The sequence below is a fragment of the Dasypus novemcinctus genome, chromosome 28, assembly GCF_030445035.2.
Source record: "Dasypus novemcinctus isolate mDasNov1 chromosome 28, mDasNov1.1.hap2, whole genome shotgun sequence".
In the NCBI taxonomy this organism is placed as follows: domain Eukaryota; kingdom Metazoa; phylum Chordata; class Mammalia; order Cingulata; family Dasypodidae; genus Dasypus; species Dasypus novemcinctus.
The window spans coordinates 31,879,318-31,893,140 of record NC_080700.1 but is presented as its reverse complement, the minus strand read 5'-3'; the positions used below and the strand labels follow the sequence as shown (position 1 = coordinate 31,893,140).

General features: G+C 38.5%; 1 protein-coding gene across 3 annotated transcripts in view; it reads left to right on the top strand.

Moving 5' to 3' along the window:
• Positions 1–13,823, top strand: part of WDR27 (WD repeat domain 27) — a 397,567-nt gene that overhangs the window by 26,363 nt on the left and 357,381 nt on the right. For 2 of the 3 annotated variants that reach the window (XM_058289718.2, XM_058289717.2), the window contains exons 2-3: positions 2,345–2,443; positions 10,372–10,567. In XM_058289718.2, coding sequence (XP_058145701.1) covers positions 10,379–10,567 — 189 coding nt within the window. In that variant the 5' untranslated portion in view covers positions 2,345–2,443; positions 10,372–10,378. Of the gene's footprint in view, positions 1–2,344; positions 2,539–10,371; positions 10,568–13,823 lie in introns of all 3 variants that reach the window. The other variant, XM_058289719.2, reaches the window with a different exon arrangement.

Here is a 13,823-nt window from a genome sequence, read left to right as displayed (position 1 = left end):
TATTAAACTGCTACAGACCCCAAAGTGAGAAGAATGGTAACAAGTACCTCTTCTTTTATTCTGAGGTACTAGGCCATCTCTTCAGCTTTTCAAAATTATGTCTAAAGGTTAACGGATAATGGAGAGGAGTTCTTGGAAGAGAATTGTTAACAGTGTAGAACATTCTGGAGGCTCTTTTCTCTTCCCAGCTCCTTTCTGTCCTACCTCTCATCCCACCTTAAGCCAAATGAGGAAGCTCTGTGAGCTTGTGCCCATGTGGGATTGTAAGAGAACAAGGTAAGAGCATGGGCAGGCCTGATATGAATGCCCTGGAATTTTTCAGCCACAGAATCTGCTACTTGACTCCTTTATAAAAGCTCCAAGGGGGAGCAAGCTGTGCTTCCACTTGTTTCCCACGTGTCAGAGTACTGTGGGAGCTTCCATTTTATGATTTTCTAGAAAGATCGTGCCCAAGAGTACTGCTTGCCAAGGAGCAGTTCCTTCAGCAGAAAGAGACAGTGAGGTTTCCTTACTGGTAGAAGTGGGAGCTGAGGGAGCTCCATCTTGGGGGAGCCAAAAAGGCATGATGAGTGGGAGAAGAAGACTGAAAGAACAAGATAGAGAAATGGTGGAAGAATAAACCACAGCCTCTTTGTTGCAGGGTTTTACTGACTTGATGGGGTCAAAACTGGTAGGAAGGGGGGCAGTTTTGAATTGGGTGAAAGATTTAAATTTTGATTTAGGTAAAAATTTTCATGCATGAAAGAGATAAGCAAAGGGATCTGTCCAAGGTTTCAGCTGAGTGAAAGGAAATAAGACAAGGTAAATTTGAAGGGTAGTTGTGGGAGAAAGATAAAGATTTCTTTTTGCCTGCACCCTACTGTGTCCAACCTGTTTAATGAACTGATTACAATATAATTTGATTTCGAGTCTTTTTTTAAAAATGGAAATACTCCTGCTGGGGAGTATGACATAGTTATCGACTGTAATGACAAGGTTTTTTTCTTACGATGTTCCTATCTAACAGTTTGATTGACATTTCCCCCCTTAAATACTGTCTGATTTGGTCTACCAAAATTGACCTTTTTTCCTGACAATTTTAATAAACCTATCAGCATAATTTAAAATTTTTATTTTACCCTTTACCATGTTTACTTTCCATCCTCTTTCCCTCCATTTCTGCCATCTCCTTCCCCAAGCCTCCACTGCCATCAGCCATGAAGAGTTAACGCCTCATGACTGTGAGCTCATTGGTGGGAATCAGAGGCAGATTTTCCATGAAGTGAATGAAACTAGCTTGCAAGAGTTCTTTCCAAGGCCCTGTATTTGTGATGTTATATATATTTTTCCTTCAAGAGGTCTCCTCCCACAAAATTTTATAAACTGAGTGCCCCACAAACCTGGTTCTATCATACTGTTAGGCAAAATTTATTTTTTTTCAGATTATTACAACCTGTACAGTACTTTAAGAATATCTATGGAAATGCTTCTAGTCATTGCACAGGCATGATTTTATGATTCCTTTAAATCTGCAACATGGTTACAGATTTTAGTCCCCAAAATGATGGGTTTTTTTCCTGACTGCAGGATATTGGGATATATTTTTAAATAAAAATCGTGTTTGTAAAGTGTTAGTATAAATCAAAATGTAATTTTATGATCCTTATGTTTAAATGGATTATAGGGACTGGAATGTGTTCTTTTTATCAGATATCAAAACACAAAGCAGTAGGTTCTTGTTTGGTGACAAACCAGTCTGTTCTATGTGTATGTGCACATTATTTCCATTTTTTGTTTGATTTGTAATAATGTAGATTATTATAGTCTTTTCTGAAAGTATACTTATTTCTTAACAACTGGTATAGTCTCTTGGATTCTTATGCAAAGAATCTTCCAGTATCCCATTTCATATATTTTTGGCAGAGTCTCATGTTCCAGGCTATCTTTATCATCTTCCTTGACACACAAAGTACAGTATCTTTTGTACAGTTATATTTTCCGGGAGTTATATTTCAGAACCTTCACAGGCACTTTCAGATTATTTTTTTCATAATGAGCATGGCTTAGTCTCAAGATTCATTGACCAGTTTCAGAGATCATCGTGTTAGTTTCTGTGATCTCATTTCCTCCAAAGAATGCAGATCACTTCCCACGTTCCTTCTCACATCTTCTCTGTCAAGTAACCTCTGTAGCTTCCCTATGACTTGCTAGTGAAGGGAATGCTCTCTGCTGGTGGGGTGGAGATGAGCAATGCTTTCAGGTCCGTGTACAACAACTGTTCAGTGGCTCGCAGCTATTTTGAGATTCCTTTCCAGCTCAGATGTGCATTCCATTTCTCTCTAAGATTTTTTTCCTTTCTTTGTAGTGCTGTGGATGCGACTGGAAGGCTTTCCTAGTTGAAGACATCACAGAAGATACTATTTGTAAATAAGAAGAAACCAAAAGAAGAGACACACAAGGCGAGGTCAGGGAGCGTCTCAAACACCAGCTTCCCTGACCCCTCCATGCCACCCTTCCAGCACAGCGGCCATGTGTGTTCTCAGTCCTGGAATTTTCTCAGTTCTGTGTATTTTCTAAAATCTCACTTTTTAATACTGTCTTTAAGTCCTCAGTAAATAGCCTTGTGTTTGGAGACATTTTTCCTATTGCTAAAAAAGTTTGGAGGATTAACTTGGATGTAATCAAGTGGTATAAACTTATAGAAAGCCAAGACAAACTTTGTGAAAGGATCCCTAAGGGGCTACTTGCCTGGTAACCCCAAATTCACGAAGTCACGAGATTTTACCTAATCTAGTCAATAGAATTTAAAATGTACTCAGAAGAAATTATTTAGCAACAGAATAAATAATGTACATTTTATGCTTTCCTTTCCTGTTCCATTAGCTTTGTAGCTACCTGAAAGCAAGATCTGTATTATTTTATGTGGTATAAGAAATTATACACAACCATTCCTTATCTATTTTCACATGATCATATGAAGATACTTTCTAGTTGCTGTTTTAAAATATTATTTTGCTTCATTTTGCCATATTTTCTGTATCTAATTATATTTTATGCCCTCTAAATACTTTCTAGAGCAATGTTGAGGAAGAATGGATGGATAGACACAAAAATTATAAAGTGTACCAGGTTCATTTTCATAGATAATCAAGTTACTATGATTTAAATACAGAACTCGCCTTTTTGACCCTTATTTTGAGTGGCCATTCACACACACAGCCACAAGAGGGCAGTAGATAACTGACTATAGGGTCTTCAGGAAGTACAGGCTCGAATTTTCTCTAGTTTTTTTCTTCTCAGCTTTTCTACAGTATCACTCTTTTAGCCATTGTTGGCCTGATGGCGTATAAAAGAAACAGAATAAAGGGGAACCGAGGACCATGAGTAGTAGGAAAATACTGGGAGAAACAGAAGAGACTTCTTTCTACAGCATAGTTAGACATCATCACAGTAATTCTTTTCTTTCTTAAATAAAGGAATAGAGAGGACCATCATGTTCTCAATGGCAGTAAACATTCAAATGAATTCTCTTTACATTAAAAAAATACCTGGTAAAAGGTAATTCTGGATTTTTAATAGAGCTAAATGTATTTTTTAGGTTAAAATGTCCATGGAGATATTTTGAGTTTCAAAAGTTTTGCTTAGTATCTCAAATCTGTTTCTTCCAAACCATCCTGATGACAAGTACTCTTAACTCCATCCCTCATCATCCTGACCCTGGCATGTTCCAGCAGCCAACTGACTGGCAACCCTCCCTCCAATCTCTCTCCCTCCTGCTTTTCCGTTTTGAAAATACGGATGAGGATGGGGAAGAATTTTAAATAACTGCTTCCAACAGCCTTTTCTTGTTCGGTTCAAAGTATTCTGGGGGAGCTTTATTAAGAATTTTAATGGCAGAAGTGAGAGCTTGATAATACTTTCTTTAAAATGTTTCAGAGGAAGCAGATGTAGCTCCAGTGACAGAGCACCTGCTTCCCATGTCCGAGGTCCTGGGTTCAATCCCCGGTACCTCCTAAAAAATTTGTTTCTAAGGTTGTGTTTATTCAGCAAATTGGTTTATTACTCTCTGAGGCCATCAGAGCAGATTTAAAATTATTTCTGAAGGTCCATTTTTGGTCCTATCCACAGGGCCCGTTGGCTGCCCTCAGAATGGAGGGGGTGGCCTCCGTTCAAGTGTGGGCCAGTCCCCGGTGGGATATTTAAATTCCAAAAGAGGATGTCAGGTGGGCCCACAGCTGGCCTATCACTTTAGGCGTATGGTTTTGCTTTCATTCTTTTTTAAAAAAAAGATTTATTGTATTTATTTAATTGTTCTCCCAGGCACTTGCTTGGGAGAACAATTTGTAGCTCACTAGTCTTGATATTAACCCGACACCTAGCTGAGGAAAGCAGTATTTATGAGGAGCTGCCTGAGGGCGTAGCATATCCTCTTGCCACATATTCTGGTTTCTCTGTGAGCATCATTTGCCAGGGCATCGTGTTTATGTCTTTCACTTCTCATTTAGGGTGTGAACACCTTAAGGATAGGGCTGTGAATATTTGTCATCTGCCCTTTGAAGAGCAGTTTTCATTCATTTATTCAGCAAGTATCTATTGGTTACCTATTGTTTATCAAGTACCAGCATCTACTAGCAAGAAAACACATGATTTTTTGCTTTCCTGAAGCTTATAATCTAGTAGGGGTTGTATTAGGATTCTCTAGGAAACAGAATCAACAGGAGATATCTAAAGAGTATGAGATTTTAGAAGATTCTCTCATGTGACTGTGGGGATGCACAAGACCGGGTGCTGCAGGCAGGCTGCAAACCAGGGCTCCGATGAAAGTCCAGTGAAGGTCCTTGATGAGTTTCCGAGACATGTTGGCTGTCCAAAGACGAGCTGGGAAATCATCTCTGAATGCTGAAATCACTTCCCCTTTTAAGGCATTCAACTGGATAAAACACCACTCATTGCTGACGGCAATCTCCCTGCTTGATTGTAAATGTAGCCAGCCATCTATGCAGTAAACTCACTGATGACTAAAGCCCAGAAATGTCCTGGTATTACAGTTAGCCCAGTGCTTGCTTGACCAAACAACTTGGGCACAGTCACCTGGCGAGTTGACACATTAGCCTTAACTGTCATGGGGCGGAGGGGAGGATGGTTAGTGTAAATTATATAGCCGATTATATAATAACTAAGTATCTAACATATATATGATTGCATGTAATTACTAGCTTGATAAATGCTATGAAAGAAAGAATAGGGCACCGTGGGAGTAAATGACGGGTACCTGATTTAACAGGTGGGGTGGGGCTGGGGGTGGTGAGTCTAGGGTTTCCCAGGAATGATGCTTGTGCTAAATGCTGAAGGAGGAGTAAGAGTTACCCAGGCACGGAAAGAAATGGGTCAGCGTGTATATCGTTCCTATGGGGAAAGATCAACACATGCCAGGTTGTTGAGGGAGGACTGAATTGGAGGGATGAGCTGGGGTAAAAGAAGTTGGAGGCATGCAACCAGGGTAGAGGGCAGCAGTGGCAGACACTAAGGTGGTGGGAGTCACGGTGCGCTAGAGGGAATATTTGCAAGGTGAAATTAGAGATATAGGCAGGGGCCAATCAGGAAGTCCACTTAGGCCTCGTTTAGGGTTTTGATCTTTCATCTCGAGAGAGATGGGAAAATGCTGGCAGTATTTAAGCAGGGCAGTGGCACAATCAGATTGCAGTTTACAAGGCAGCTTTGGCCACAGTATGCAAGGTGGATGCCAGTCAGGTCTTTATTATGGGGCTAGAGAACTAAAACATCAGAAGACCAGTTTAGGAACAAGTGACAAAAAAGATCAATCTGAGAAACACATGCATACTGAATGAAAATGCTGTTTTTCTGTAGCCCCACGATCAGTTGCAGAATGAGGTAACTGAGCCCAAACGAATAAGGTTGTGCACAAGTGCTAAGGATATTACATAAAAAGCAGAGCTACAAAAATGCAGCAACAATTAAGGCAGAAGTCTATCCATTTGGAATTGTAAATGTAGATGGAGTTAGAAGCTGCTGCAGCCACAGTTATCAGAGAGTGAACAGCCGAATTCTAGAGGTAGACATAGTTAGCAAACCAGAAACCCCTTCAGCTCCCCTCCCAATCATTTCTACCTGCTTCTTTCTCAAAAGGTAACCACTCCTGATTTTTAAATTATAGTTTAGTTTTGTTTTAAAATGTAATATAAACCGTACCATATACTTAGTATTTTTAAAATTGAGATTTATTTATCTCTCTCTACCCCCTCATTATTTGCACTTGCAGTATCTATTCATCTTCTTTGTTTCTTTAGGAAGCACTGGAAACTGAACCCGGGACCTCTAATGTTGGAGGGAGGCACCTAATCACTTAAGCCACCTCTGTTCCCTGCTTTTTTTGTGTCTCTCGTTATGTTTTTCCTCTTGTGTCTCTTTTTGTGTCATCTTGTTGCGCCAGCCTGCTGTCCTGCTCATCCTCTTTAGGAGGCACTGGGAACTTCTGCTCCCTGCTTTGTTGCATCTTTCATTATGTTTTTTCTTCTTGTGTTTCTTGTTGCATTATCTTGTTCCATCAGCTTGCCGTGCCTGCCTGTTGCTTCTTTAGAAGGCACCAGGAACTGAACCATGGACCGCCCATGTGGTAGGCAATAGCCCAATTGCTTGAGCCACATCCACTTCCCACTTTGTATTGTTTTGGCTTCTTTCTGTCAACATGAACTCATCCATGCTTTTGTGTATAGCTGTAGTTAATTCATGATCATTATTATTGTATAGTATTCCATTGTATGAATATACCACTATTTTATCCATTCTATTGCTGATGGACATTTGATTTGTTTCTAATTTTGGACTATTTGGAATAATGATACTAGGCACTTTCTTATATTTCTTGATGTACATGTGATCTGTAGGATAAATACTTAGTAGGGAATTGCTCCTAAGTTTATTTTTCCACGGTGGTTGTCCCAATTTACACTCCCACGAAAGCATTCAAAAGTTCCCATAGCTCCGCAGACTCACCAATATTTAGTAATTTTTAGTCTTTTAAATTTTAACCATTCTGTTGGGTGTGTAGTTTTCATTTTTATTTTCATTTTCATTTCCCTGATAACTAATGAGGTTAAACATCTTTTCAAGTTTTTTGGCCATTTGGAGATCTTTTGTGAAGTTCCTTATGTATAATTTTCCATAAGATTGTTAGAACTGTTTATTAATATATACTGGATATCCTCAGTCAGATTTATGTGTTACAGATCTTTTCCTACTTTGAGGCTTGTCTTTTCATTCTTTTTTTAAAAAAAGATTAATTTAATTAATTTATTTTTCCCCTTCCTCATTGTTTGCACTTGCTCTCTGCTTTCTGTTGTCTGCTTTTTTTTGTGCTCTTTGTGTCTACTCATCTCCTTTTTTTTTTTTTCAGGAGGCACCTGGTGAACCGAACCTGGGTACGGGAGGGAGGTGCCCAATCACCTGAGCCACCTCTGCTCCCTGCTTGTTGTGTCTCTCATTGTTGCATTTCCTTGTTGCATCATCTTGTTGTATTGGCTTGCTGTCTTGCTCATTTTTTTTCTTTCTTTTTTTGAAAATGTTACATTAAAAAAATATGAGGTCCCCATATACCCCCCACCCCTGTCACCCTACTCCTCCCATATCAACAACCTCTTTCATCATCATGGGACATTCATTGCATTTGTTGAATACATTTTGGAGCACTGCTGCTCCACATGGATAGTTTACACTCTTCCCCAGTCCACCCAGTGGGCCCTGGCAGGGCATAAAATGTCCAGCATCTGTCCTTGCAGTACCACCCAGGACAACTCCAAGTCCTGAAAATGCCCCCACATCATATCTCTTCTTCCTTCTGCCTACCCTCAGCAGCTGCTGTGGCCACTTTCTCCACATCAATGCTACAATTTCTTCCATTACTAATCACAATAGTTCCAGAGTAGAATATCAGTAAATCCACTCTAATCCTTACTCTATTCCTCCATCCTGTGGACCCTGGGATGGTTATTTGCACTCCACTTCTATATCAAGAGGGGGCTTAGATTCCACATGGATGATGGATGCAATTCTCCTGCTTACAGTTGTAGGAACTCTTGGCTCCCTGGTGTGGTGTTGACCTTCCTCACCTCCCTGTTAGCTGGCCTGGGTGAGTTCAATGAAGCAGAGGGTAGGAGTTGCAGGTCTGCTGAGGCTCAGGGCCTGGCTGTCACATGGACAGTCCAGAGATTCAGATCTCCTGAGTATACACCAACCCCAGCACCAACCACAGTTCTGGTAAAAGTAACAGAAGAGACATGTGTAGAAAGGTCACATCTGAGTCAAACTCCATCACACTCAGAAACACAAACACCAAAGTAGGGCCAATGGACATGGCACTGAACTCCAGAGCCATCTGCCATGACCATAGAACCTGTGGGTCTCTGTAGCCCTCAGGAGAACCAGTACCTGGGCTTGTATCTACTTTGGCTGTCTCTGGGACCCTGCTGAGGTGTGCATAAGTGCAACGCCTCTGATGACCTCCTGACTCTTTTTTGGAGACTCATAGCCATATAAACTCATTTGTCCTTCCATTTCCCCCTTTTATCCAAGGTCAAAAAGCAGTTTTTAACACTTGATATTACAAGTAGACTGAGATATTCTTCTGGTCTGAGTTGACCCTTTTATTCAAAGTCTTTTTCTAGTTACATCATCAGCTGGTACTTGGTAGTAATCCCTCAGCACCAGGGAGGCTCATCCCCAGGAGTTATGTCCCATGCTGTGGGGAAGGTAATGCATTTACATGCTGAGTTTGGCTTAGAGTGGCCACATTTGAGCAATATGGAGGCTCTCAGGAGATAACTCTTAGGACCCTGAAGCTTGCTCATCTTCTTTAGGAGACACTGGGAACTGAACCCAGAACCTCTCATGTGGTAGGCAATCATTCAACAGCTTGAGCCACATCCACTTCCCCTTTTCATTTTCTCAATGGTGGCTTTTGAAGAATAGAAGTTTTAAATTTATAGTTATTTATTTCATTAAAATATGAACATATTTTTATATGAAAACTCTGCTGTAACTTGTCAAAGTAAAACCAAAATTGAGAATACATGTGTTTTTGTTTTGCATTTCTCCAAATATTGCAGAATTTTCAGGTTTTTAAGAATCACCTCTTATTTATAACAGAACATTTGTTATGTGTGAGATCATGGCGTGAAAAGTCTCTAATTGTCTTTTGAGAACCGTATCAATTACATTACTTCACTTGCCTGGTAACTTGGCCTTGTGAATGTTAAAAGAAATGTTTCTAATTAAGTCTATTCTTGAAAGTGCTCGCTGATTTCTTTTGAATCGTCTTTCAGTAGATAAACTTAAGTAGTACATTTTGTTTGTCTCATTTGTTTTGTTAAGACATGAACTCCACACCACCATCCTAGGAAAAGATTACAACTATACCAAGTGTAACACAGAGGTGGAATTCAAAGATGATAAGCTGTGTGGAAAAATTGGACTTCTCTATCAAGTCGTGAAGTCGCATGTCCAATCTGATCAGCTTGAGAGACCAGAATGCTCTTTCTCTTTCCATCATCCCTACAAACATTTATGTTCTGTGGCTGGGGAACTCACAGCTAGAAAGCTGGGCAGACAGGTTATCAGCTCAGGCCCTGGGGTCCATGCTCCTTACCACTACACCTAGTCTTCTAGAAGAACATACTGATTAAGATTGGGATAAGGGTTAAGAAGGTTAGGAATGAGGTGACCATTCCAGGTGGAGCGGGGGTGGGGGAACGGCTTGGGTAGCAGCAGTCCAAGAAGGGCCTCTCAGAGGAGGTAGTATTTCAGCTGAGATCTGAAGACTGGGAAGCTCTACTGGTATAGAACGTTGTGAGAGAGTTGAAAAAGTCCCAGGGTAGCAATGGGGAGATAAGGATGTAATTTACAATTTATTGTCATCTAATTTGCTTTGGTCAATTCAGAAATAACTTTGTGTCTCAGTCATTGACAAGAGTAACCGACTTATCAACTCACTTTTTGAACCCTTTACTCAGTGCCAGAATGAACCAGTGCTTTATATATTATCACAATCTTTACAACAACTCTGTGAGGTAGTTATTTCCGTTTTACAATGTGGAAGCAGGTCCAGAAAGTTTAGGCAAGATTTTTAAATTCTGGGATTTGTGTTGAAGTCTGTTAACTTTGAAAGTCCTTCAGAGGAATGGAGCTGTTGTGTATGTGAATTCTCCAGGATTTTCAGTGATTTCTTTTCTTTTTTGGGGGGCAGGGTAGGTAAATAAGTAGGTATAATGTGTTTTGTGTGTAATCATAGTAATCATAGTAGTAACTGTGAATAAATAATATATACTTTTAACTAGGTTAAGTATCATACCCCTAGTTATATGTATTTTGTGTTTTCAGATTGAAGATGGAAAAACCACAAGACATTTTCTCCACTAATGATGACCATATAGATGACATAGTTACAGAAAAATACTTGGTTGAGTCCAAGGAATCTGCGTCTCATGTCCAACTTGCTTGCAGTAAGCATGACTGTGCTTTCCCTTTGAATGGAAATGAACTTTGCATATGGAATACCAAGAATCCTTTTAATCAGGTATTTTATAAAGTTGTGCTTCTTGTTAAGCTAAATGATATGAAGGACCTTGTTTTCCCTTCTTTTTTAATGCTGTTTGGGTAATGTTATTCCTTTATGAATTCAACTATGAAAAGAAAGAGTTAACAAAACCAAACATACTGAGGTTTGATTTTTAGGAAGTATACTGCCTGGATTTACTTTATTTAAAATGATTCTTCTTCAGTAAGTAAAATGTTCATCTTAACACAATCAAGACAAATAGAACTTTCATAGATTTTAAGAAATAATTTTATTGTGGTAACATTCTTATACCATAATATTTCCCATTTTAACCTCTTTCAAATATGCATTTCAGTGAATTCAATTATATTCATAATGTCCTGCCATCACTACTCTCCACTATGTAGATATTTAATAGAATGCTTCTTTTAGAAAGTTTATTATGTTTACTGCAGTATCATATGCATCAGACTTTGAGAGTTTTAAACAGTTTCCTGAATGCTCGTAATAAAAACAGTTTTCAACTTACAAAATGAAAGCTTTTCAAGACTTTTTGATACCAGGATAATTTTTATCTTCGTTTTGGGCTTCAGGAGTTTGATAATAGCAATTATTGTACATAGGAACCAAAACTATATATGCTTTGAAATTTATACTTAATCTTCAGTATTACTGGCAGCCACTTTACTAATGATAGAAGCTATTCTTCATTGTTAAAAAGGAATTCATGATTTGATTTCTTTCCTGAATTAAGATAGGTCTTTATATATTTCTTGAGTACAACTTACATTGATAAATTTATTCCTAACTTCAGATCTCCAGATTTATCTCTTTCACTTTTTATTATTTAAAAAAAAAGGATTTATTTGTTTATTTCCCCCCCTTCCCCTCCTCCCACCCTGCTCTTTTTGCTGTCTGTGTTGTCTTCTTTTCTCATTTTCTTTCCTCTAGGGTTCACCCAGATTCGATCCTGGAGACTCCTATGTAGAGAGAGGTTCCCTGTCAATTGAGCCACTCAGTTCCTGGTTTCTGCTGCGCTTCACCTTGACTCTCCCCTTGTCTCTCTTTTGATGTGTCATCATCTTGCTGTGTGACTCACTTGCACAGGCACTGGCTCACCATAAGGGCGCTTGTGCTCATCATGCTGGCACTCGTGCAGGCACTGGCTCGTCATGTGGGCATGCTTTCTCTTCTTTTTCACCAGGATCGAACCCAGGTCCTCTCATATGGTAGATGGAAGCTCTATCACTTGAGCCACATCCACTTCCCTCTTTCACTTTTTTAAATGAAGAGTAAAATACTTAGAAAAGAATGCCCCAGATATTCAGTGTCCATTGTAATGAATGAACACAAAGTGAACAACCTGGGTAATTCCATTTGGGTAATGCTTCCTCTCAATGAATACTCCTTTCCTTACCAAAGGCAGCATCTAACACCAAAGAATGGTGTTGCTTAGTTTGACCTTGATATAAATGGAATCGCATGTTACATATTCTTTTGTGCTAGTTTCCTTCATTCATCATTGTGTTTATGAGATTCATCCATGTTCATTTTCATAGCTGCCTAGCATTCCATTGTGTGAATAGATCACATTTTATTTTTGCCCTGTACTGTTGATGGACATTTGATTTGTTTCCATTTTTTGGCTATTGCACGGGATGGTGCTACAAACATCGTATATGTCTTTTGGTGCCCACACGTGCAATTGCTGAGTCATAGGGTGTGTATATGTTTAGTTTAGTTGATACTGCCAAACAGATTTCCAAAGGGGTTGTACCAATCTGTTCTTCGAATCGTGTAAGTGTGCCAGTTCGTCCACATCCTCACCTCCACTTGGTCTTTTTAATTTTAGTACTTCTAGTGGATAAAGTGGTACTTCATTATAATTTTCAGTGACTAATGAGGTTTAGCATCTTTTCAAGTATTTATTGGCCATTTGGGTATTCTTTTTTTTGTGATGTATTTGTTCAATTCTTATTGTTGTTTTTGTGTTGGATTATCTGTCTTTTTCCTATTGATTTGTGAGAATTATTTATATATTCTAAATATGTTTTCTATCACTTTAGATTATTTTGCATTTTCTACAGTTTTGTGTAAACAAAATCATGAACTATGTACTTTTTTTCCTGGTTTCTTTCACTCATCATAATTATTTTGATATTCATTCATGTTGTTGCAAGTATCAATAGTTTATTCTTTTTTATTATTGGGTAGTATCCCATTGAATGGATATACTGTAATTTGTTTATGCATTCTCCTGTTGATGGGCATTTAGGTTATTTATTTCCAGTTTTTAGCTATTCTATTACAAATAAAACTGCTATGAACATTTGCATGCATTTTTAAAAAAATAAATGTCAATTAGGTCAAGTTTGTTGATACTTTTTTTTCCCCAAGCCTTCTATATTCTTACAGATTTTATGTCTATTGGTTCTATCAATTATTTAGAGAGGGATATTGAAATCTGTGATGTTACTTTAATTGGAAATGTTTCCATTTCTCTTCCCAGGTCTATCAGTTTTTGCTTCATGTATTTTGAAGCAATGTTATAAAGTACATAAATATTTGGTATTTTGATGTCCTTTTGGTGAATTGATTCCACCAACATTATTAAATGACATTTTTTATTTCTAGTTATATTCCTTGCTCTGAAATCATGTCTACTTTTTTTTTTTTAGGTACCAGGGAGCCAGGGATTGAACCTGGGACCTTGTATGTAGGAAGTTGGCACTCAACCATTGAGCCATTTTGGCTTCTCTGAGTTGGTTTTCTCATTTGTTCTACTTGTATGTTTTCGTTTTTTTAGGATGCACTGGAATCTGAACCTGGGACCTCCTTTGTGGGAGGCAGATGCTCAACTGCTTGAGCTGCATCCACTCCCACATATCTATTTTTCATTTGATTAGTGTTTGCATGTTTAGTTTTCTTCTGTAGCATCTAAATTGCCATTTATCCTATCTAGCATGTTTTTCATCAGTCATTCTAATTTTCATTTCTAGAATTTAGGTTTGGATCTTTTTTCATTTCATCTGTGTCTCCACTTAACTTTTTGATCATGTGGAATAAAGTTATAATAACTCTTTTACATTCTTGCCAAGTAATTCTAACACTTGGGCCAGTTCTGGATAAGTTTCACATTCATCTGGATACTCAGTGGGTCTTTTTCTAATGATTTCTTATTTCTCTAAGTTTTTAATCAAATGGTTTTGTGTCTTCGAATACCTGGTTAACTGTTATTGATTGCCAGACCTTGTATATGAAAAAACAACATAGA